Source organism: Hetaerina americana, unplaced genomic scaffold (genome assembly GCF_022747635.1).
Source record: "Hetaerina americana unplaced genomic scaffold, ioHetAmer1.1.p SCAF_3, whole genome shotgun sequence".
Classification (NCBI taxonomy): Eukaryota; Metazoa; Arthropoda; class Insecta; order Odonata; family Calopterygidae; genus Hetaerina; species Hetaerina americana.
The window spans coordinates 71,302,764-71,328,486 of record NW_027286874.1 but is presented as its reverse complement, the minus strand read 5'-3'; the positions used below and the strand labels follow the sequence as shown (position 1 = coordinate 71,328,486).

The 25,723-nt window shown below is 44.1% G+C and overlaps 1 protein-coding gene across 1 annotated transcript in view; it reads right to left on the bottom strand.

Moving 5' to 3' along the window:
* Positions 1-25,723, bottom strand: part of Pura (Puratrophin-1-like) — a 1,144,475-nt gene that overhangs the window by 258,152 nt on the left and 860,600 nt on the right. The window contains exon 4 of the mRNA XM_071587878.1: positions 1,546-2,287. Coding sequence (XP_071443979.1) covers positions 1,546-2,287 — 742 coding nt within the window. The remainder of the gene's footprint in view (positions 1-1,545; positions 2,288-25,723) is intronic.

Genomic DNA, 25,723 nt, shown 5'->3' with positions numbered 1-25,723 from the left:
AAACTAAAGCATTTAAAAATGAACGGGGATGGGGAAACATGGAACTGGTGGAAACCAAGAAAATGCATCATTTTAATAGGGAATGCATACATGAAAGACTTTCGGTGAAAATTAACGCTGTAATGCTATCAATAAATAGCACTTTTAAGAGTTTTTAGAGTGTGTTAATTATTAAACTGCTATTTTTCCACATACTTGTGACGTAAATGAAAAATGTGCGAGACTTCCGGAGAATTATCACTCATCACCATCGGAGTTAGAGAAAATGAAAATAATACAGTTATTGAAATCGAAGAATAAGATAATCAGAAATTTACTTCTAAGTTTATTTAAAAACGCAATAGGAGTGGGTGGAGTATACCCTTCCGGGCCATGATGGTACTAACTTCACCACTTAAATGGGATTCAACATTTATATATTATTATTCACTATCCCTATAAGGTACACAGTGTATTCCGATTCGATTCGCGGTAGAGTTGGGCGTTTTTTTCTGGAATCCCACTAAAATTATGATGCAGCATTTACTGCGAGCTCAATGATGATCAGTTGATTGCGCCGACCGAGTTCGGACTGACCAGATTCACTTCTTGAAGATGTGCCCTGAAAGAGTAATTTGCTTCCCTTTCACCACTAGGATAAATCTCTCTCTCTCTCACTTTTTCTAAATGAGACGCTCTCAACCTTTTCTTTACTTTTTGCACGTAAATTGGTAGGGACGGTCAAGTCAGAGAGTTGCAATTTTACGGTCAATTAATCGTCTGGTACAATTAACATTACATCGCCACTATTTCAATCTCATGCCACTAACTTGTCGCAGGAAATATCAAGTAATTATAGAGACAAAAAGTTTACGAAGAAAGCAAAAAATTGGGTTGTAAAATCATATCAAACACAGAGCAAAATATATTTTTTTATTAATAGAAAGGAATCGGAAACGGAAGCGTCATTATGGTCATAATTGCCCGTAGTTAAAAGTATGAAACTTCTAACATGGATTGCAAGCTCTGCTTTCTATTGGTTAAAACTTCAACATTAAATTAACGAATGATATGGCATAGTATCGAATGATATCGAATTAAATTGTAGATACACTTAGGGCATAATATATTTTTTAAGTTTTGTACCTTAAAAAAACCAATATTTTTACTTTCACTCCGTGGATACCTATTACGCCTTGTGTTGGTAACTGGTACTTACGTAAGAACACAGTGCTATTTCTTTGTTCGTGCATTTCCGTAGAACACCAACCTATACGAATTGATTTCCTTAAATATATAGTCAGCAGCTTTTTCTACTGGATGAGAGTGTAATGATACTTTCACTATATTCCATTTGGATATTTAACTAGATGGCATTTCACGTGTTGAAAATTTAAGATAAATGGCTAGCCCGTTTAAAAACATATCCACGAGTAAATAATGTCCCTCGTTAAAACTAATTCCTAAATGATGACAAGGTGTTCCTGGCCACAAGAGCACCCGAACACGCGTGCTTGAAACCATTCCCGTCAGTCGATGTACAATGAATCTTTCCTTTCCACTCACCATTATTTGCCGGGGACTTGGCCATGCCTTCGGGGAGCGCGATAGGTGCCCTCTTCCCGCCCCTCACCACCAACTCCATGTTCACCTTCACCTCCTCATCGGCGCACACTTCGTCCGCGTCGCTGTCGATGTGCGGGATCGAACCCTCAAAGCAGAACATATTGGCGGCGTGAATAACTGGCGTCGCGGTGGTGGTGGACGACGCCACCGAGGGTGGGGCCTTCCCCGCGGTGCTCCCCACCTCCGTGTCCTCGCCGTCCGACGACTCCTCGGCGTCTCCATCCTCGTCATCCCGCATGGACGACCCCCGATCGCAGCACGCGGGGTCCGGTAGGCAGGGGAGCAGGCAGTGGCGACAGGGGAATGCGAGATCCTCGAGTGGGATCCTCTCGACGGCCCGCTCTACGGACACGAGGAGGCTCTGCAGGAGGCACGCGAGGCCCTCCTCCGAGTCGGCTCTCCGCGCCACTGCCGCCTCCATCGCCACAGGTGACGCCAGCGCCTCCGTCAGGTCCGCGTCGGCGGGCAGGGGGATGCTTTCGGGCGCCACACGGCCCGCCGCCTTCCACACGAGGGCCACTTCGACCCCGGGGGCCGAGCCCCCTTCCCTCCGGCTGCGGACGCAGAGGTAGCAGTCGTGTCGGCGCAGGAGGGCGGGGTCTAGCTCCCCGAGGCGCAGGCAGAGGACGCCACGACCCACGGACAAGGGCCAACCGCGCGGAGAGATGGCGTCGGATCCAACCTGAGGAAGACAAGAGGGAGGGGGTTTTAGTACTGAAGTCATAGGGATATTTTATGGCACCAAAGAGTACAACTGACACGTAATAATTTTATTACGCTCCGGCCCTTACTCTCCGCAGTAAAGTGTAAAGATCTTGAGGAGTTTTCTCATCATCGTTATCGGGAGTCATCCTCGTTAATTTATTTAAAACGCTAGTTTGGACAGCATTCCATTCCAATTGTGAAACATCAGAGAGAAAACTCTTAGGAATCAATAGTACGGAATACGGAAACTTTCACAGTGCGAGTTTGAAATGGCCTATTCTGAAAACTAGTGAGTTGCATCTCGAGTGTACTATATATAGAAGGCACTCAAAAATTTCGTTTCAATGATCATATCATCTACATTTTTTCCATAATCCATCACAACGGCTCCCAACTGGATGTAACAGCACGACCTCTTTCCCACGAAAGAGTCGCTGGATCTGTACATTTTCTCAGCAAGTATGTGGCAGTGGAAAAAATATGATTTAAAGTATGGTTTTAAAAACAAAGCAGCCAGTCAGCAGTGCTATAGGAAGGAATAATGTGAAGACAAATTAAAAATTTGTACGCCAAAATAAAATACAATAGAACTGACGTAAATATCGTAAGCGATGGAGACTATTGTTTTTTCTAATATACTTCGCAAATGTGAATTAATATTGTTACGACAAAAATACATTAATTTACCGCAGGTTTCGTCCTCTGTCTAATTTCCTCATCTGGCTACTTTATTCTTGCCCGGTGGTAGAGTCAGGTGTTTTTTTTCCTCGCTTTCACGATTAAGCACCTATGATTAAAATCCTTCGGACAGATTCAGCCTTGAGCGTACTTTTCGTATACGTTAAAATCCAACTCATGCTGGAAACAACGCACGACGCTAAAGAACGCGAAACGCGCTTTCGTCAATAGGCATACAACAAACCTTTTCGTCTTGATTTGTAGGTTTCGAAAAATAATAGCAGAAACAGAACGAAATCTGATGACTAGAGAATCAAGTAATTCAAAACGTGAAAATTAATTTTTTTACTCTGAGCAATGCATTCTTCATTTCAAACCAATTTCGGTACACAAAAGAACATGGATATGAAGAATGCTTCAGGTTATGGAGTAACTTTACCATTGCGGCGTTTCTGCTTTTCTCAAAAATTGGGAGCATTGTGAGGCATTATACTATGGACAAGACGGTGCACTCTTAAATGAAATATGGCTCCTCCACGCTGGGTAACGAATGATTTTATAGTTTCTCTACCAGAAAAACTAAACGGTTCATTATTCTCATCGTACAACATCCGTTTACGAGGCACTTTGCCTCCGCCTCATTGAATTCCGCGGCGATTCCTTTTTTTTCCGACGGGAGTCTAACCGCGTCGGTGCCTTTGACGGCAACCCCATACATAAATCCCTTTCATAATCCTGAGAGCATATGAAACTCAAAAGTTCGGTAGTCAAGACTTATATATTAACATAGAAAAAAATATATATGCGTGAGATTTCGGCAACAATAGACTGAGGTGTGGACCACCCCAAACCCGCCCGATTGTGTTGGCGTCCCCGAGGCGATGTATTCGAACGCCATACAGACTCAATGCCACACTTCCAAATAAGGAAGAAACAGTTCTAACCCCCCATCCCCCCTTATAATACCCCGCACTCCCACCCACTCTCCTCATGGTGCCTCACCACAATCCCTTCCGATCCCCTCCCCCGCCTACTCTTAATCTCTTCCTCCCGACGCAAATACGCCCATTTGAATAATCAACATCTAGGTTTAGCATAGCATTCTGGTCCACCCGCGGCGAGATTTAAAAAGCAAAACGCCCTCTCACCCTCCCAACTTCCCAATCCTAAATACGCAAGCTTTCGTCCCACGGGACGGGACCACACACAAGCTTCATCCCCCCCTTCCCACCATCCTTTGCCCTCGGATGACGAAAAAAAACTGTAACGTTTGCGTAGATATTTCACGCACGCCTATAATTTTGGCGCTTCGGGATAGTGGGACGCGGCGCGTCCGCTCGGAGGAATATTACCATTCCCTATGATGGAAAATGAATGGAATTACTGAAGGCGGCAATCCATGTGGGAGGTGTTGGGGGCGCGATGATGGAGGAGGGAGTAGAGAGGGTGTGCCTGTGGACTGGGACGAAATAAGGCGTCGAGAGGTTGGGCACGGCTGGTTCAGATAGTTGGCGCGCGGAGGATCCTTTATTTGCGCACTCTAGCGACACGGTCGCCGGTCAAGCGGATGAGGCATTACCCTGGGAGGGGGTAATTAAATGGCTGGCGGCATAAAGAGTTTCGGGTGGCCGATGATGACTGGCGAGCAGGGATGGGTGGGACGAAGAGGGGGGACGGACGGACGGCATCATCCCCGTTTTAATTCGCTTCACGTCGGAGCGAACGTACATCACCCGCCCCGTTGTACTTGTCCCCGAAGCGAATTCAATAAGGCGGTGAGAAACAAAATCAAACAAAACCAACGAACCCGGCGTGGATTTTCGCTGGAAGTGTTTTTAATATCGAGCTATTTTCCGATAGCCGTAAATCTCTCTTTCTCTCTTACTCCGCGGGTGGACGTCATTTTGTGTTCTACCAGCGGGGGACGCGAATGTTTGGGGCCGCATACTCGGATGTCCCTAGGCCGAGCGATGCGGAACGAAATATCGCTTAAGAATCGATGCGTCATGATTTTGTTTAAAATAGACTTTAGAGATAGACTTTCACATTGCAATATCACGTTCGTACCAAAGCATGACTTTTAATTTAGCGGGTATATAAATGAACGACTTTTATCCGAAGATTTTATCCGAATGATTATTGATTCCATTCAATAGATATCGATGCTGTCAACGGCTTTTCGATTGATATTACTAACAGGTTTGGTTAATCTATTTCTCAATGGCTGACATTTAACATAGAATATGACAACGGTAATGACCATTTTAAAAACATACCATAAAAGAATAAAAGTCCTCGAACCCTGGAACTGGATGCAGATGGTGAAGAACAAATGCGCCGATAAAATATGAATTGAAGATATTAGTATGCAAAAAAAGTATTATAATGGGTGTATATGAAGTATGATAAAGAAAAGAAGTACCACATGAATAGGGCACACCTTCAGTCAAGACTTACGGCATTTATGAAGATTAAATGACCGTATATAGGAAGGCCCGCTTGGAAGAAAAATGGACAACACGCAAGACAAGTGAAGGATGTTTGACGGAAGAATGTTAGAAGGCAGTTGTCAGAGGACAACGAGAGTGCATTATAAAGGAAAGATTGGAAAAAAAACGGTTAACGAATCTTCGAATTGAAATACCGACGAGGGTCACAATCATCAGTTCGACATCGAAGTACTGGATTTACACCACCACACTATGAGGAAGTAATGCATTTATCGGTGGTTCGACAACATAATAGCATATCGCACGATTACATGCCGAGGTGGAGACATCGAAATATTGCATAAAACTATTGGCACTGGACTAAATGCCAATCCCTAAAGGGGCCCTTACACACTCAGCATTCTAGGAAAAATTATTTTCAAATTCATGAAAAAAATGTTGAACCCCTATCCAGGAACTGACAGAAACTAATTGAGAATTTTTAAGAGTGAATTTACGTACCTTAAACTAGAAAATAATTAACCCTCCTCCATTGAAACCTTCCCGAAGATTTAATGAAATTTTCTCGAGTCTTCTACCAGGTCAGGTGGAAGACCCGAGAAAACTTCATTAAGCAGATACGCCGGGGAAGCACAAGATCTTACTTCCCGAAGATTGGTTTAAAAAATGAAAACTAGAGCTCATCTCATACTAAGTCATGTAGCGTGGGAAACTCATACATCAAGGGATGATGTAACCAGTTTCTTTTTGTGCCACCGGCAAATTTCATGGAAGATTTTTCAGCCGAAAAACCACGAAGCTTGAGTGTAGCACTGGGTGTCCGAAGCCACCGCCAATAGAGCCTAGGGCCTTCGATCAGTAGAGGAAGTTTCTACCAGATCGAAATTGAGAAGTGTGTTTTTTATCGCCATACTTCTTGCTGCTTTCGCCCAAGCATTCCCGAAGCTTCATTTATATAAATATTATAATCTCTTAAAATATTTAGCTTTTAGCTAATTAAATATTTTGGCTGTTATAAGCTTATTATTTGGCTAAGTTATTTGGCTGTAAGACAAGCTCTTCTTGGGTCAATGTTTCAACGTCTCACTCTACTGTCAAGAGCCCTCCGGTTAACGGTATAAGAACTACCATCAGGGAAAAAATCTTTCGTCTTTTCAATCATTTGTTTTGTGTAAGTATGCTTACATTTCATACACCCTTCGTCGAATTAATACGTCAACGCTATCAAATTTTAACCAGTAGTGTTAGACAATTTGCCCAAAGAAATGGGATAGGTCTAGGATTTTATATGACCGTTTATCCTCATGGTTTTCAAAGAGGAAAACATTGCCTTAAGATTGCTCTCGGGACTGGAATCGCGAGGAGAACTGGAGACTCGTACCTGCAATCATATGTTTATTCGCAGTCCATCAAAGGCGCACTTCAAACATCAGACGGGTGTAAATAGTGACGTATTGGCCGCGAAGAAATTTCTTGAATTACCGCCATCCAACCGACAGACACAATTCCGCAACCGTCCGTAAATCAAAAGGAGCGGTGGCAGTGAATCACATCAAACCCTTCTTATTGGTTTTGCGGGATGTGGTGGTTGCGTGCGAAGCTCGGTACCTTCCGAGACGGAGGAAGGAGCCACAAAGGAGAAGTTGGGGGTTGACGAGGGGAGGGGATGCAGCCATTCAGGGAAGAAGACGCTCCGAAGGTGCGAGAGCGGAGAGACCATGGGCTACGGTGGGTGAGGGGAGTCGTTTCTTCTTTTATTTTATTTTTCGAGTTTAAAAAAGAGAGAGAAAAGAGTTTCGGAACCACTTGCGCGCGCACTCAACCTCTTTTGTTTTCAGAGAGTCATAAATCCAACCGATGAATGATAAAAAAACATCAAATGCCTCCGAGGAAGAAGAGGATGAGGAGACGGAGCGACACGGAGGGAGAATGAGGAGGCTATTGGCACCGTAAGCTACCGTCTATGGACAGAATTCTGTTTTCCTCTCTCTTCCTCTCTTTATCCCACTCTTTGCATGCTCTTCCCCCTTATTCCATTACCCTGAGGGGGTCGGCTACGGAGGAATTGAGGACTGAGGGTTGGGTAAGAGAAGATTCCATCCACCCTTTCGGTTCGGCGGGATGGTCACACAAAGGCAGAGAAGGGGAATATCAAATGGGTGGAAGCGGGTGGTGGTGGGGAAGTAGAGGGGGTGCGGAGGGTAAACTTTACCGCATGGAGATGGAACAAGAGGTTTGGGAAGGGAATCGCTAGGGAGGGGGGGGGGAAAGGTGGCTTAATACGTAAGTTACGTACGGAGAGAGAAGGGAATGCGCAATCCCAGATGAGGCGAAACCGCAAAACTCTGGAACTGGTTACCGCGAGGATGGGGTTTGGGGTGAAGTGCGGAACAGGGAGACCGAGAGAAAAACACACGATGAGCAGACAATATTGCGATGCTCACTGAATCCTTCGAGCTCTTCCATGATGCATTGCTCCCGTCCCCTCCCGCTTTTTTCCTCCCCTCCCTTTAAAAGGCAAACATCGCTCGAGAACAAATGACAAGAGAATGATTTACTGATGGGACCCACAACTTTTCGAAAATGCGAGGGAGTGGGGGGAGAATGAAATCAGGTCTCACTCGCAAGCGTGCCCACCCGGACGAAACGGCTTCCGAATTCCCTCCTCTCGGACTTCGGGGAGTTTATCACCTCGCGGCATCTAGAAATTCGATCAAAACGATATCGAAACCCAACCACGCTCGACACGGCTCTCGTCGCGGTGGGGTTGAAAAAAAAATCCACGCAAACGCGTCGCGATAATCGAATTTCACCTCAACTCGGGAGAGTTAAAAAAAAAAATCGTGACTAATGGGTGGGACTTAACAGAACTCGACGCGGCCCTCGAGATGTCCCAAGTGTCCACCCGCTTCCCACCGACGCCGCCCGCCACCACCCCAACCCCCATCATCCACCCGCTAGTCTCTTTCACGCTCAAACCACTTTCCAGCGACCCCACGGCCGCCTCGCCTCGGAGGATGTTCATTACAAGACTTTTTTCCCACTTCCCACCCCCATGGGTGGGCCGGAACGCGTGCGTAAGAAACAGAGGGACACGGAAGAGGCAATAAAATCGTGATGCATGGCCGTGGTGCGGATAGACGTGGGGGGGCTGGATGCGGCGGGATGATACGATTATCTCCTTCGTATTCCCTCTTGGTGTGGTGGGAGAAGCGAGGGGGAGAAAGAAGGAGTGTCTCCCCCCACTTTTTTTGGACCTGTGGGACATGGACCCTTTTGTGGGTCGTCCCAGGATTTGGGTCGCTCTACGGACCTCCTTCTCCCCCCCACCTTGCCGCCCGGGGGTTGGGAAGGGGATCGTAGGAACAGGGATTGGTGGAGTACGAGAATTGGACCGGGGGCGAGAAGGGGGTGGGGGGGGAACAGTGAATGAAAGACGAATGGAAATGTGGACGAGGGGGGTTATGGAAGGGTTTGTAATAACACCGTGAATTATGGGAGAGGGTAGGCGGCGGGCAGAGGAGGAAGAGCCCCCAGTGGTGATTAAAAAGGAGAAGGGGAGGTGAGAGCGAATAATAAATATTGTGGCTCGGGGCTCACACCGCTCCCCTCTCCCCCCACCCTTCTCCCTAAATCGGAAGATTTTGTTCTTTCCTCTGCGAGTGGGTGTTCCTGCGCGTCCCCTGGCGAGATGCCTGGGAAAATGAGGAGATACGAAGCGGAAGGAAGGTCACATAATGGGGAATGCAACAAGGGGCAAAGCGAAGAGAGACAGGAAAGAAGGAAGCGAAGAAAGATAGAATACGGGTAGAGGACGCCAATGAAGTATGTAGGGATGCATAAATGTGTGCATGGAATAAATGCCAAAAAGTGAAAAAAAGGCAGGTTCAAAGTTCATTCGTGGATCCTATATGAAAATGCAGATTCTCGTTTTAATCACCAACGGAGTTGCATTACGGAGGCTCTTCTCACATACTCAAATTTTTTGCTCAAAATTAAACATAAAATTTGGAATATTACTAGATACTCTTGATTTGTTTAGAAGAAACTCTATTAAAGAGTTCTAAACAAATATCGACGGTTGTAATGAAATAAATGGGATGAGATATTTTACCAATAACAACATGAGTGGACACACTGATCAAAATACACCCGGGTGCACTCCTACAGCCTTCAGGGTCTGAAACGATCAACACCTATCAATATTATAATGCTTTTTTATCTTATGAATTATGTGACTACACACCACAACAATTGGCCAGGGGAAACAATAAAATTTACTTGCATTCTCATATATTTTTACCCACGACTCAATTATTTTTCCTATAATCATTCTGAAACTTAAGGAACAGATGGATGAAATGTGTAATTAAGCTATCGAGTGGGTGCCATCTTAATTTCACAGTGGAATGAAAACCACAAAACACATGACTCGCGAGACTAATGATTGTCCCAGTTGTCGGCGGAACGCGTTGCGAAAGCGACGATAAGAATGAAATTGAGGACTGAATCATCGCTACGAAAACGTTTACCGAAATGTTTCTTCGAAGCGCAAGATGACACAAAGACACACATACACACAGACCAGCTGGCAGAGATCGGTTGAAGAGAGCACCACAGAGGCGGAATTTCCGAACAAACAAGACGGAGAGTGCGCATCGCGCCCGGCAAGTCATAAATCCCTTAGCATGGATCAACTTTTATCCTTATGGGCGAGCAAGTAGAATTTTTTATAATAAAAGAGGGCGTGCGTGCCCTCGTCTCCACACCGAATCACCCTCTCCCGGGGAAAGGGGTACGTAAGAGGGGTCGGGGAGGACGGATGAAGAGGACCGTTGCATCCGAGCCGGGGGTCGTCGCAATGGGAGCGGCTGTTGACCCTGTTTTTACGGCCGGGGTCAACCTATTCATTGATCCGGCCCTACGCCTCCCCGCCCCTCGCCGCACCTCGCCCACAGTTCATGCATACCCCGCCACCACCGCCTCCACCTCCGAACTTATTCATTCATCCGCCCTTATTGGACGTCTTTGGGGCTGATTGAACCCCGCCCACACGACCTCCTCGCATTGAAACAACTCGCTCGATCGCCCTCCCCCCAAACATTCCTACCCCCTTGGGTCCTCCCGAATGGTGGCCTGACGGCCGTTTCCCCACCCCGAGCGTGGTCCATCCCCGGGAGGCTGTCTGGAACTACCCACCGTACTCCCCATTCCATCCGGTTAATCGCACCCCATCGTCCATTTCCTCTGCATCAATTAGCATGGAGTTCGGAGCTACCCTAACCGGGATATAGCAAGTAAAAGAAAGCATCGAGGAAACGCGATCAACAATTCGGAGGACTGTTGGTACAATGATTCGATATGCAGTTTCATAATTTTTTATATTTAATTAAATGAAATCAAGTACCTGGGAAAAAACGAAATTTCTTTAATGCCTGTATCTTCCGTTGGTTTAGGTTTACCAGTCTATGGTTTTGGATATTCTTGTCCTTTAAGTCAGCTTTTCACATGAAGCTTTTTTTTTAAACGTTATCCCAAGGCCACAACGAGAAATTTGAATGAAGTACAGAAAAAACCTATTCTTGAAACTGGGGTTTTTATTTTATTTATATATATCCTGCAAGCGAACGATAGGGTGTGTGGCAGGGGGTGAATACACACCAGAATAATTTTACCCGAACATGGCCCTGCCGTGGTTGAACAATGCTATTATGATCCCTTATCGTTCGTGGAAAAAATAACATCTTAAATCTATCTGTCCTACACTTAACCTCTAATGTCTATAAACTTTTGCATGGGAAGGAGCTATTTTATCATCACCATTTGATATACGACTACACTCAAAACTACGAATAGAGGAAATTTTATCATAATTACACACTATTGACATCTCTATGCAACCTACTTAAATAAATAGTTGTACGGAGATGTTATCAACCCCAACGACCTTATTTTCACCCTATTAGTTTCCTGCCTTAGTTTATTATTTATCAGCCTTGTTAAATGAGGAAATTATATTAGTGAGACTAATTACCACGGCCTATCAATATCTCCCCAGGAAACCTTCATAATTGAGAAATCGGAAACCCCAATAAAGAGAAATTCTACGAAACTGCGGTGAATGCCGCGACAAGTACTTTTAATGAAGCTATCAGCAAGTGCGCATAATATTGAAATAATTCTCCAAAATGTGAAAATTATTCACCTTGATCGGGAATCGAACCCGGCTCCCCCGAGCACCGAGTGCTTTAGAATGTTAAGCTACGGAGACGTCCTCTTCCACATTGAAATTTTTGAGGCTTCAAAGGAACAAGATGTCATGACGAAATACCGTACATACAATATCCTAGGTATCCATACAAGTAGGCGTGCGCGTTGCGCCACAGTCCACTAGGTTAGAGCCAACTTCAAACACTCCATAGGTGAGACCTCCTCGCCCTATACTTGTAGAAGAGAGTGTTGCTTCTAAAAAATGCAACGAATTGTGCATCTTTTGTCATTTTTCGTTTGCCTAAATGGAATCAGTTTGGCACTTGCAATCAAATACGAATTATTTGATGACTGATGATCGCTGAGGGAGGTGCGTAGCGTCCTCGGGATGTTTAAACGAAACATTGAAGTGGGAACGTCGAGTAACAAACAGCTATTAAAAATAAATGTTTTTAGATAATTTGGTTAGAAATTATTATTTCTTCACTTCCTGTGCATTCCTCAGCCTGTTTTCTTGTACCTCTGCAAGTGAGATAAGTCCTACTGGACATCTAAAAGTGTGCAGCAAGCTACGAGAGACTCCTCTGTAAGCGATACAAAATTCCCAGGCCTTTGAACTCTCGCTTATCCTGGGTCGACGAAAGAACTAAAGATATCTTTCTTCTCCTCTATAGGAGCACCTAGGGACCGCGTGCAAATTTTAACCCTTACTCATTTGTTGTTTCTTTAGATCCGATAGTCTTTAATATTTGCGCAATGTCTCTTTTTTCTTTCTTGGGACCACTTTAGGTCGGTTTTTCTCTCTTGTCTACCAAAAATCCTTCCAGTTTCAATGTTTTGCTTTCAAATTCTTTCTTTCTATCGCCCCTTTTCTGTGTTGCTTCTTTACAATTCTTTCTTCACTTCTTACTTGCAATTTGGTTTTGTCTGCTATTATGAAAGACATTTGAAAATACGTTCCAATATACGAGGGGGGTCTGAAAAGTTTCAGAAAAAATGTCGTGTATCTTTGTTAGGTCGGAAACTTTTCAGACCACCCATGTATAAGGATGGCCTTACTGATAATAGAAGACATAAGTAAAGAAAGAATTTTAAACTATTGTGTAAACGTGACGAGGTATCCTCTTTCAAGAAAGGCTCGATCGCAGCTGATGCGTCGTAGTGCCTGAGAATTTGGAACGAAGTACATACTACCTTGATCAAAAATTTCCCGGAATTTATTCAGAAAATTAAAAATACAAGTTTATTCATCTAAATCTATATTGTCCCCTTCAAAGTAATCCCCATCGACTGCAACACACTTATGCCAGCGCTTGATCCAATCCTCGAAACATTCGGTTTTCGGTATGTCCATCAGTGCTTCCTGCGATTTTTCCATTACTTCCTCTCGGCTGCTAAAACGCGTTCCCCGTAATGGTTTTTTAACTCGATTGAACAGAAAGAAGTCACAGGGAGCCAAATCAGGTGAATTAGGTGGCTGTTGGATGGTATTTGTTGCATTTTTCGTCAAAAAATTACGAATAATGATAGCACTGTGCGACGGTGCGTTATCATGGTGCAAAATCCACGAGTTTTCTGCCCACATTTCTGGTCTCTTTCGGCGAATTGCTTCACGCAAACGTCTCATAACGCCCAAATAATACTCTTTGTTTACTGTCTGGCAAAAATTCATGATGCACTACACCGTTGTAATCCATGAAAACCGTCAGCATTGCCTTCTTTTTTGACTGAAAACGACGTGGTTTTTTTGGTCTCGGCTCATTTGGTGAACGCCATTCACTTGCCTGATGTCTGGATTGCGTGTCGTACTCATAAACCCACGTCTCGTCTCCAGTAATGATCCTTTTGATGAATGTGGGATCGGATTCAGCCTCGCAAATCATGTCTTTTGCGACGTCAACACGGTCTCTTTTTTAATGAAATTGAGGTCTTTTGGCACCAACTTTGCTGCTACACGACGGAAACCCAAATCATTAACCACAATGTCTTGGGCGGATCCATAGGCAATGTTCAAGTCATCCGCTATTTCTCTGATGGTTAATTTGCGGTTATTGACCAACATTTCTTTTACTTTATCAATTTTTTCACCGACTTTCGATGTCGATGGTCTGCCACTGCGTTCATCATCTTCGATTGACTCACGACCACTTCTGAACCGCTCGTGCCACTGGTAAACGACCGTTTTTTTAGAGAATCGTTGCCGAAACACTTTTCCAACATTTCCAACGTCCGTGCGCCACTAAATCCGTTTTTTACGCAAAATTTAATACAAGTTCGTTGTTGCAAATTTAAATCCATTTCTGAAATTGTAAAAACTCGCCAACACACACAGAGATAGATGTACTCTTGGCTACGTAACTTTTGCAAATGTCAAGTTATGACACTAAGATTTAAAGGAAATATCAACAACAGATGTACCAATTTAACAAAAAAAACAGAACTCAAATCGGAACGATGGGAGCGCCACACGGTGGTTATTCCGGGAAATTTTTGATCAAGGTAGTACATCCGAACTATTGGAACAGTTCACACATTAAAATTGAACACAAATAGAATTGAAATAAGAGACAGCAGGTAGCGTTCTAAAACCGCAACTTTACTGACCAATAAAATTCAACATTAGAGCTAAAGAACTCCTGGGGGTGATGACGACTCTCTGATCGTTTCAAAGGGCCGACAAAAAACTACGTGGCAATTTGCCTCGGGGGAAGCACTAACCTAATCACCACAAAAAACCTTTACAGCGCGAAATGAATTAGAATAATGTAATAGGTGATCGGTAAGGGAAGTATGGTTCGGGCGAGAAACGGGCTATAAAACCTTTTCTAACATTGAGGGGAATAAACGCATATGAGCTAGTGAATGACTTTGTGAGGATCTGGTTGGCAGAGCAAATTACTCTCCACGAATTTGAATGGGAAAAACATGATATCTCTTTCCCTCTTGGGTCGCTGGTTAACTCACAGACGCCGAATCTTCTTTCGATTAACCAAGAAATTTTCCTATGCTGCGCGGTTGGAGGAGAACGATAAAAACAGGAAGTTTGCCGAAAAGAAACCGGGGAACGGTAGACGAACCGGATGAGTTGGATAGTTGGGGAAGGAGAAGTCACACAAAAAAATCTCAAAAATTCTACGCACTTTTCCGGAATGAACACATCAAACCCTTCGCGTTGTCCTCACCTTGAGATTTATATTCCGGGAGAGAGAATGGGAGGGCGCACCCAGAGGAAGGGGCGGAGACCCTAGACGCTCCGGAGTTGGGTCTCTAGATAGGGCGGAGTTTTTAAATGGAAGAGCTGGATGGTTCTAAATTGCTGAGAATCAAGAGGTGGATTCGCAAGACGAAGGATTAAATAAGGGCGTGGGGGAGAGGAAATAGAAGAGGAGGGAGGGAAGAATTCCACAAGAGGACCCGGCCATTAGGGCCTCATTCTCCGTCACTTCCCGCGCAATTTCACGCCAGGTAGTCGGAGGAAGGAAGAGCTAACTAACTGCCTCGCATTATTATGTGTATGTTAATTAACGTCTTTCGCGGGGTGCGGCGATTAAAAACTTCCTGGTTTTGGTGAGTGCCGAGCATTCATACGGGGCGTGTGCATTCATACGCCACGAACAGGTTATGTTAGTCCCGCGACCGCTCGGGATGTAGGATGAAGACGGCTCGCTTGCGGAAGGTGGACAGAGACGCGTAAAGGCGGGGGTGAGGGGCAGAGCTTATGTTTTCGCACGCTCTCCTCCACAAAATAAATCTTCGACTGCTCAGCAAAAACAACCCACACAGCATACCGCGTCACGCATGTTTGGAAAGATTCGATTCCAGCGTGATAAATTCTTCACGACATAGAGCGTGCCGAATTATATGGTGGTTACACTACTTGGCAAAATTCCGGAAGACTTTTAAAAGTCGGTGAAAGTTACAGAAAGTCAAACTGGATTTGAATACACATTTCTTTGAATTTTAGGAAGCTAAAGAGAATCACACGGACGATTTTCGGTGTTACCATGTTGAACATTTGCTCAATAAAAGGATGACATACAATAACTACTCTCCAATGTGAAAAGGATTACCTATGGTAACTGGAAGTGATTCGGCAAGTGAGTAAATAAAAGGAATGGAAATCCGTACAGCGAAGCGTAATTTACCGCAACATGCTTTAACTTACGTCAAGAAGGAAATCCATGGGTCCATCGGAGTATGAACGAAATGTGCTCGGGTGTACCACACCTAAACCTATGTAACCCATCGCGAATAGTCCTCCTGAAACGTATAGGAACCTTACACGGAGCCATTTTATCCACCGTCTCACTCTTTTTATCACCAGACCGCGAAACAAAGCATTCATTCCCCCCTACCACATGCACGAGTTTCGCGTCACGAGAAAAACGGTAGAAAGGGGGAAGAAAGACGAGATTAAATTGAGCGCTTTTTGAAAAGGGAAATATATTCTTTTTGCATCAAAGACTTTTATTTTTTGTGACGGATCGCCGAGTTGGAAAAAAATTCCTTTCGAGCTCCTTTCTCTCCCTTTTTGTCCTATTGAGGTAGAGTTAAAGAGAGAGAGAGAGAGAGAGGAAGGATGAAGGGACTGACACTTGAATCGTCGAATGACAATTACGCTTCGTTCGAGTCCCCGCCGCACTGCAGGAGCCGTCCGCCCAAGACGTGCACGCGAAAGGGCGACGAGAGTAAGAGAGAGAAAAAATGAGGGTGGTGGAATGAAAAGGAGGACTCGGGCGAGAGGATGGAAAGAGAGGGGGGAGAGTGGGGGAGGCACGGAAATGCCACCGAGCGGAGACTTGGGAGCGTAGTAGAGGACAAGAAGGGGAGAGGGAGTCGGGTACGTGGGCTCGTCACAATACGGAACTTTGTCGCGGGGGAGACGGAGGAGGCTGTAAAATTAACTGCATTTGTCGCGCGACTTTTAGTGTGCTTTTATTTACGACCTCCTCGAACTCAAATACAGGGGGAGAGGGAGAGAGGGGGTCGACTCCTTTCTTCCCCTCGGTTTTGATACAGACGCCTTGTTTTTGGCCGCAAGGAGATACCGCTCGTCCTATAAAAAAACGCGGCAGTATCTTATTTAAATATTTGAACACGCACCCCGAGCGCCAGCGAACAAATCCACCCTTTTGCTTGCTTCCTCACCACGGACTAATGCCCATTTAGAAGAGGGAGCGACTGAGTAAAACCTCCTTTAGCTGCTTACCGCAGGTGTTCATCAGCAAAGTTTGCTAACTTCACGGTCTCATTTTCCGAAAGCGGAACAGTCATACCACTACTTGAATGTTCTCCTTAAAATGTTCCAAGCTTTCAAAAACTATCGCACTTTTTCATTTTCAGCTCAGGACATTACGATAGCGAGTTTCTCTTATTTATTAGGGAATTAAGTCGAGCGGAATAAATATAGGTTAATGGAAAAAATGATGGCAAACAAAGCATTACGTTGACGTTTCCTCCATGATAGATGACGCCATCGAAATTTTACTTTTCGAGCAAACTTAAAGTTAAAACCATTTTTCTAACCTTTAGAAACGGTTGCGTTGCCCATTGATATTTGATTAATGCCTTTCACAACTAGGGTAAATGGACTCCTTCATCCGGACTCAAAATTTCCGAAGGGTTATATGCTCCGTTTTCAAAATTAACATGCAGCCGAGTAGCGTAGCCTCCAGAGGGAAAGGTAGGGCAATATAATATCATCCTCAGTAGACATGGATATAAATGGAGATTGCACGAGAGTAATATAAAGACATATAGCCGACCTGGTTCTGCAATTCTCGCCCTTCTGCGGACGGAACCACTCTTAGCGAGATACGCCCAGGGCACAATAAAATCTAGGTACCGCGTCTCTTTCTTTATCTCTATCCATCCTCCTATTTCTTCCGAGTTCTCACTTTCAGCATTTCATGAGCGGCGGAGCACTTTGACATTCACACACAGCGAGCTAGGAAAATGCTCTTTTTTTCGGGGGAAGGAAGTGAAAACGGCGTCATACGTTGTCGGTCGAGTTAATTGGCGGCGGGGCGATCCTCCACTGGCGACCTGACCCCTGCGGGAGAGGGAACGAAGCCGCCACCCTGCCACAGTCCCCTTCCCCGATGGTCGCCCAGGGGTGCTTGCTTCTCGGTAGGGAGGATAAATAAACGGTCTTGGGTTACGCCGGACGTAACGAAGAAGCACGCTTAAGCGAGTGGAACTGCCGCTGACTGAAGGAGAGACAATTTAGGAATGGCGAAGGAAAGCCTTCTCCGGCAGTTCCTCGGCCGCGAAGAGTGAACATTCGCAGAAGAATTGTGGTCAAAGTTTTGATTTCTCTTCTTCTTGCACCGGGTAACTATTTCGAGCGAACCTGGGGGAATGACATTGTAGGTTTTTTTCGAAATATGATTGAGAGATGCAACTACTGTTGGACAGTGAACTTTTTAGAGTTGGGATAAACTAAGAACAGTCAAAGAACTACTGCCTGATCAGATGACAAGCAATCGATATAGTGACACTTAGTTTCACCTTTTAAAAGACATTTTAAAATACTATCAGTATAGAAATTAATCACCACAGAAGTAGGCATCAATGACGCCCCTTCAGATGTAGCTGTTCCTGGTCATAATTATACTATACATGCCTTCCCAACAATCAGTATACCTAACGCACCGAATCTATAAAAATCTTAATAGCTCCTTTGACACAATTTAAATGAACAAAGCCAGATAGGAAAATAACAGAGGAAAAACGAGAAATGTAAAGGGAAAAGGGCTTAACTCTCCTCTCCAAACGCAATCATTGGCACTCAACCTAAGATTAACCGCCAAGACGCAATCTCATCAGGTGCTCCTTCTCAAATTAGAAGAAACTAAAAACATTACTCCCACTTGAGCTCCTTGGGGCGAGCAGGGGAAAATCGGAGGCGAGAGTATTTCCCGTGTGAAAAAGTCCAGAAATTCCCTCTTCCTCGCATATTTACATGAGAAAAGAGCCATCTGCCAAGGGAGGCAAAGGAAAAATGGAGGAAGTTCTTAAAGCCTCCTTTTTTAGCATTCGAAGCGAGGGATCGACGGTGGAAGTGGATGGTAGTATTCTTGGAGAACTTCCATATCGTTGAGAGGGTGAGGATACGGCGTGTATTGCGCTATAGTAAAGTGAAGACTCTCAATTATAACCGCGCCGGCGGAGTCGAACGGGGGATGGGGGTGGTGAGGGAGAAGGGGCGGGAGGGCGTTTCATTGCCCCATGTAGGGTGATAGGATCATTACCGTGGGATTTTAATCAAGAATGGAAGGTTAAGCGAGAGCAGTTGGAAGGAAACCAAGTTTTATTCCTTTTAACGATCGTCTCCGCGGAGCCGTGGGATTCAAATACAGTCGAAGGCAAGAGCTGAGGTTAATTAAGTGAAACAAAGATCCAATGTTATAAAAAGCATGAGCCTGATTCAGGGCATGGGTAGGAGGCTGAAAGGGAAAAATTTAGGAAGGAAACTATTGGTTTTTGAGCATTTTTTTATCGTCCTCTTCTGGTCGGTAAATTTATACTGCCTGGTTTTAACGTATGGGTACAACGAATTTTTCGAGAAACATTAATTTTGAATTAGGACCTACTGGGATAAATAGTGTTTTTCTTTACGGCTGGCTGGATAGAAAAGTGGGCTTCCTGGTTACTGTGGCTATCGCGCTAGGATAATAGGACACATCGCCTTTTTTACAGTTATAAAAACATGAATGAGGACAAAATTATCTACCAGAAATGCCATCAATTCATATTTACTGGGTACGAAAGATTTGTTTGCTTCAGAGATTTAAACTTTTAGGTCATACATGTTTTGACAATTTATCGTGAACCACGTCTCACGAATTGTCAAACTTCACTGTATTTCCTACAGAATGCAGCGCGATAGTTTCTTTCATTATCGGACATTAACATGACACATGTCTCAAAATGTACACGGCACACAAAACTTGAGGTATGGATAGCGACTGTTTCCGGCCAAATCATGCGGAACGCAAAATTTTTTTTTGAAATCCTCGATCGAAAACAACGATAATCTCTCTTTCATTTAAAGGATTAGTATTGCACTCTCTGTATTTTCTCCAAAAGACTATCAGAATAAATTCTCTAAGTCGGCTGAGGAGTTATTGCCTTAAACGCGATTATATAAGCTTGTTTTATGTATGCCCACGAGTGCATAACTCACGAAGTTTTCACCTTCGACAGAAAACAACAATGGAAACGTTTTTTTGACTCTCGAACAAAAAAAATGGGTAATGACGCGGGAGAATGGAGGTGTCGGAATGACTTTCGTTCGCGGGCATGCATGCACCGCAGATTCCCGTGCCCGAGGCGGTCATTTCCGAGAGACGCAACGCACTCTTTTAACCGCAAACAGAATTTACCTTGAACCGAAAACTGTTTTTCGACGTTGCGCAACTTCATGGGAAATTGAAAGTGCATCTACCGTGATGTTTCCCGCCCGGGGAGAGAGAGAGAGAAGGAAAAAAAAGATGGATAAAAAAGTAAATCGTAAAGTAAAACGAAAAACAATCAATCTCGAGGCATTTCCTTTCACGAGTCATGAGAAAAGAAAGATAACGGACGTGTAAACGCCAGCATTGAGGGGGCGGGCGGGGATGGTGAATAACAGCATGCGGATTAAATATAGAAACAGTGCTCTCCCGCGTCACGAAACATGACATTCTTCGGTGTAGGCAGTACGTGTAATACAATGAAAAGTGTGAGATCCGTATGGGCACGTTTCGCTGCTACAGTGAAAGAGAGAGAGAGAGAAATAACGACCCCAAATTAATACGTTTCTTGACGAGGTGAAGGGCGTTGTGAAGGTGGGGAGGGCGGGATTGAACGAGGCGAACGTAAAAATGGCGCATGAGACTCCCGATGCGGTTCGTATACCGCGCTCGCGGAAAGGTTAAAATGAAAAAAAAATAAAGTACAAGGGCTTTCGAAACGTTTCCTTTCTCTAGGCTCTCATTTTTTTCCAGGCCCCCGGTATAACCGAAAGAAAAAGGGGTTTGCGGGCTCTGTGGGCAGGAACACCGCCCACCACTTCCTCTGTTGAGATTAATGCAGGCCATCTTTCAAACCCAAGAATCTTTCGATAGATCTCTTCCTGCCCTTCTTTCTCCCCGACATTTTTTCAATGAAAAAGGCTAGGATGAGATCCGAAGAAAGAAAATCTAACGTTCCGATCGCTCAATGTTTTAACTGTTACGCTCAAGAATTCAAAGAACCTAAATTGCAAAAATTTAATATTTATAGACATTTATGATGGGATTTGAGGCATTAATTTTAATATTAAAAGAACAACCTGTGACTACTTAACTATATGCAGCAAATTAGTTCATTTTTTGAAGCACTACCTTAACTAATAGCACTAGTCCACCGGGTTAGGGCGAGTTTCTAATGAACCCACGCACTATATAGTACTCGAGGTAATCCTAGCCCCTGAATTATAAGTTACGAAACATCCCCATATTACATGCTAATCTTTAGCTCTGCATAATTTCTACTTCCACTTAATTCAATCAAAATGATTATTCTTTGCTACCCTCTACATCGCTTTTCCAGAATTCTCCGTTTCGTTCCGTTTCAACCTTCAGCATCCAATTCCTCTCATTAACTCCTGCGTACACTCATACTCCTTCGCATTCCTCTCAACATCCATGTCTCTACCCCTACTGTGCGGAAAACTTCATCGTTTATTTTCCATTCTGTCCATTTTATTCTATACTCATTCACGAAGACCAAAACAGGAAGGGCAATTTAAATAACAGTTAATATGCTAATAAAAAATCACATCCGTGAATCCTTAGGTCCGTGTCGTGGGAGAAGAGAGAGGTAGCTTAGTGCTAAAAATAAGCCTTATGGCATGCGGAATTCACACATTTAGAGCGTTGGGGCCAGTTACTTCCTTATACAGACTGTGATATACCGGTATCTGAAGGTTATGGTGTCCAGAAATTAACTGATCCACCCACATTTGAACCCAAAATATTACCTGTAACTAAACGGTCTGGCCCACTAGGCCACCATCCTGCAAATATGTTCATGAAATTCCATTAAATTAATACTTTGGATAAATTATCTGCTCAACAGAGTTAAATAAATGACTGAATATTCTCATACAAATTCGTAAAAATATGAGGCCGCCTTTCGTACGAATTGTATTATTTAGTTTCAGTTTTGACCGGCCATCTAACAATGCCAATGTTTAGGTGATAGGGCAATTTAAAAGGAGCGAACGTAATAACATAATATTTAACATAAATGTAACTTTTTGAAATATTTTTTCATAGCTAAACCAGAAATATAATATATTTGCAATCACTATGACATAGGCTGCTGAAATTCAGAGTTTTTATGACTAAATTTATGGTAATAACATTACTGAATAACTAAAGAAAACTGTTTTTTTTAATAGCAAGATATATCAGCTTTGATGTGTTTTAGGGAAAATTCAAATTGGGCTTAGTAGCAAATTCATTATAAGAACAACTTAAAACATGGATTAATAATTTACGGTTGAGAAATCATGGATATCACAACCTCTTCCAGCGATGAGTCATTACGAATTAAAAATAGATGCTGATTACAATCGCCCATAGCATGGTAGTAATTTTTCACCATTCCGTGGAAATTTTCTGAACGATTAAGTCACAGGATGTATATGTGTAATTTCAAAAATATTCCAAATTACGTTTAACTGATCGGCATGAGATCAGTTTCTGAGTATCGCTATGCAACTGCTAAAGATTTCTACAAATGTTACTCTCCAGCTCGTAAATATGCCCAACAAGTAAGCCTTTTTCACCCCAAAAAAAAGTTAAAAGAATCAATCGTGCGGACAAAAAAATGGGAAAGTACACGCAAAGGCCATAACCGACTGTGAAATAAGCAGTAAAAATTCAAAATATAATTACTTTGGAAGCAGTGGTAGAAAATATCAGTAGGCACACGAGAATTTTCTGCCTCAAGACGCCAATTTGGCTCTTGTTATACAAACAGTCAATTTCGCTACTGCTGAACGATTCTGGCGATTCCAGTCAAGGTTTTCTTCCTCTCGGTGAAACAATTCACGATTTACATCATGCATCCCGGAGTTAAAAGATTGATTGGGCGGAGTGCTGTGCCGCTCTGCCATCGCTGTCAATGAAACCCCCCGACCCAAAAAAAAAGAAAATTACTGAAAAATTGCTACCACGGAATAGTACGGGTCGGCGGCGAAGCGGACCACGCCCTCTTATTGTCTCCTCATTTCTACCCGTTTCCATAACAAATCCGCCTCTTTCATTTTTATCGAAGTCTCTCTCTTCAAACAACCGCTCCACCTACTCGCACGAAGACCAGTGCCGAATATACGTGTGCATACGTATATCTGCAGGTGTATGTACAACAGCATTTTCTTTTCGAGGACTGCGCAGGAGGTGTGGCAGCGGCGCCTCCCTCCCGGGAAAAAGGCGCCCACGCTCAAAAAGGATAAAAATGCCTTGATCTTTACTCATGCTCACTCCGTGCTCCAGATATGCGACGTGAGATATTCCGGGGGGAGGGTGAGGGGGGGGGTGAGGTGAGACATGCCCGTCGACTCGGCAGGTCGGCCCCCGTAGGTGCGGCAGGCGATGCGGTGGAAAATGTGGGTGTGGGAGCGTGGGATCGGTGGAAACGTATCAAGAGAAAGAGAGAGAGGGAGAGAGGTTGGAGAAGGCAGAGATATTCGCAGATCACGGACTGGGATGCGGACGGAATTGAATGGCAACATAATATGCGAATACTCTCGTTGTAGTTTCTTCCGAGGACTTGAAAGACGTACGCTAGGGGGCCTCACTTCCTGCCACACAATTCGGGGAGTACTTTAGGGGCTCCGTTACGAATTTTGATCCCTTCTAAAATCTTTTCCGGTCAAGGGATGGGACGCCCTCGACGCCATTAAATATTACAGATTTATTTATATCTATTTTGAGGATAAATTCGAAAGAAACGTATTGAGAAAATTATTAAAGGAGCATCATCATTTAAGATAGAACTTAAATGTGATGCACCATATTTATAATTAAAACGTCAACAGTCTTGCACTAACTACACTCTTCCCGTTGGTATATACCTATATTTTTATCGATTTCGACATTACACATAGATCCTTTATAAATGAGTATTTTTACTAGCTTAAAACGACCCATTTTTTGCACCCAGAAAAAAAACACTACTGAATCTACCGAACAGCTTCATCCACAACGTCTTGAATTATGTTACTTCTTAATTCACACTTGTATGTGTATGCTGCAAACCTTAAAGCTGGCTGTGCTGGCACTCAATCCATTACTCAGGACATTGTGATTTATTAGGGGTATATGTCGAGATAGAAAGTTATGAGACACGAGTATAAAAAAGGAAGCATTAGTTTTGCGAATAAAAATTAAAAATCTTGAGGGAAAAACTTTCACTTGACGATTTCATACAATCATCATGACATTGACATGTCGTCTGAGTTGTTTATGTACTTGTAAGCTGTCTAAATATAGCTGCACTATATATAACTATACTAAAACGGTAACCATGTATTTATACTTAACTATTACACCCTAGAGGAGAATATATCCTTTCATGCGATTCTAACTTCGTTTGTTTCGTGAGTTTTCAGATCGTATGATTCACCCACCCGAGTATTTCTTCCAGCTTAACTTCACACGAGGGCGGGGATCCCTCCCGGCATGACTCATCGCCTCGACCCCTTGAGGAAAGATGGATACGAACCCACCCTGCATTCTCCACCGACGACGGGTAACCCCCTCAAGGTGGAAAAAATACCAACAGGTCGTTCACCACACGCAAAGGAGGGCCCTCTCGTAAGCGGCGGTATTCGCGCCCTGACGTGCAGCGGGTTGAGGGGAGCGACGGGGTCGGCAGAGGGAAGATCGCGAAAGTTAATTCAGGCGACGAAGACGACGCGGGAGAACGGGATTGGCCAAAGACGTTCCGTGGAAATGGGTTTGCGAAATGCAATAACCGGAATGGTCCTGTGCCATGATGAATTTTGAACATCGCAGTGCGATGTGCATTGAATATCAATGAAATGTCGAAGTCCTGGAAATTTAAATGCGCATTTCATATTCCTGTTTCTATATTGCTACAGAACGACATGTATTTTCTACGGTAAGTCAATTTTTTCACCCCCTCGTATTCCACGTAGACTGCACTGACACAGGAAATTTTAAGTAACGGTACGGACGATACTGCAATCGATATAGTAACTCTGATTTCCATCATTAGAGAGCACGGGGCATCGAAAATGTTGAAATTGGATGTATATCATTGCTCCGCAGTATTTCGATTGAACATCAAAACCGATACGTCGCATAAATTCATAGCCCTGCGCGTGGGTGCGATCGATCCACGTTCATTATTATTGTGACATTATCTGTTAAAACTATGCGTTTGATGAATTCCATTTCATAAGCTTTTATTCACTAATCAATTCGAAACGAATGGTGGACGGAACCTCGCAAGTGGGAATGAATTCAAATTATTCTTCGTGATGTTTGAAGCACCTGCTTCCCCACGTCACCTCTGCCTCCACGGGGGGAGGTATCTTTGTCTAAGTGCGTCGGAGGCGACGGCACGCGGCTGAAGAAGGGACGCCAGATGGACGTCCCATCGGGAGTGAGTCGGGGGACGACTAGTCGCCAACTGTCCTGGGGGAGAGCTCCCCCGTGCTCTCGCAGGTACTCGAGAGATTTTCGCGGGTTGGGGGATTGGATTGGAGGTGGGAGAGGGGGGGGGCGGCGCGGGCGGGTGGGGAAGCGAGAGTCTCGTACTGGGATGGCCGGATGAGTCAGACGCGCATTCAATACGTGCCCGCCATCATTCCTCCCTGCATTTCGCTTTATTTCCAGAGTCACCCACGCCCCTCCTCCATAAACTGGAATCATTTGCGTAATTATAGTAATGGAAGCATTATTACTGCAGGTAATAAAACAAATGAATGAACTCCAAATGAAATTTCCCGAGAGTAGATTATATCTATCGACGGCGACGGACCTGATGTTGAGCCCAGGACAGCAAAATCGTAA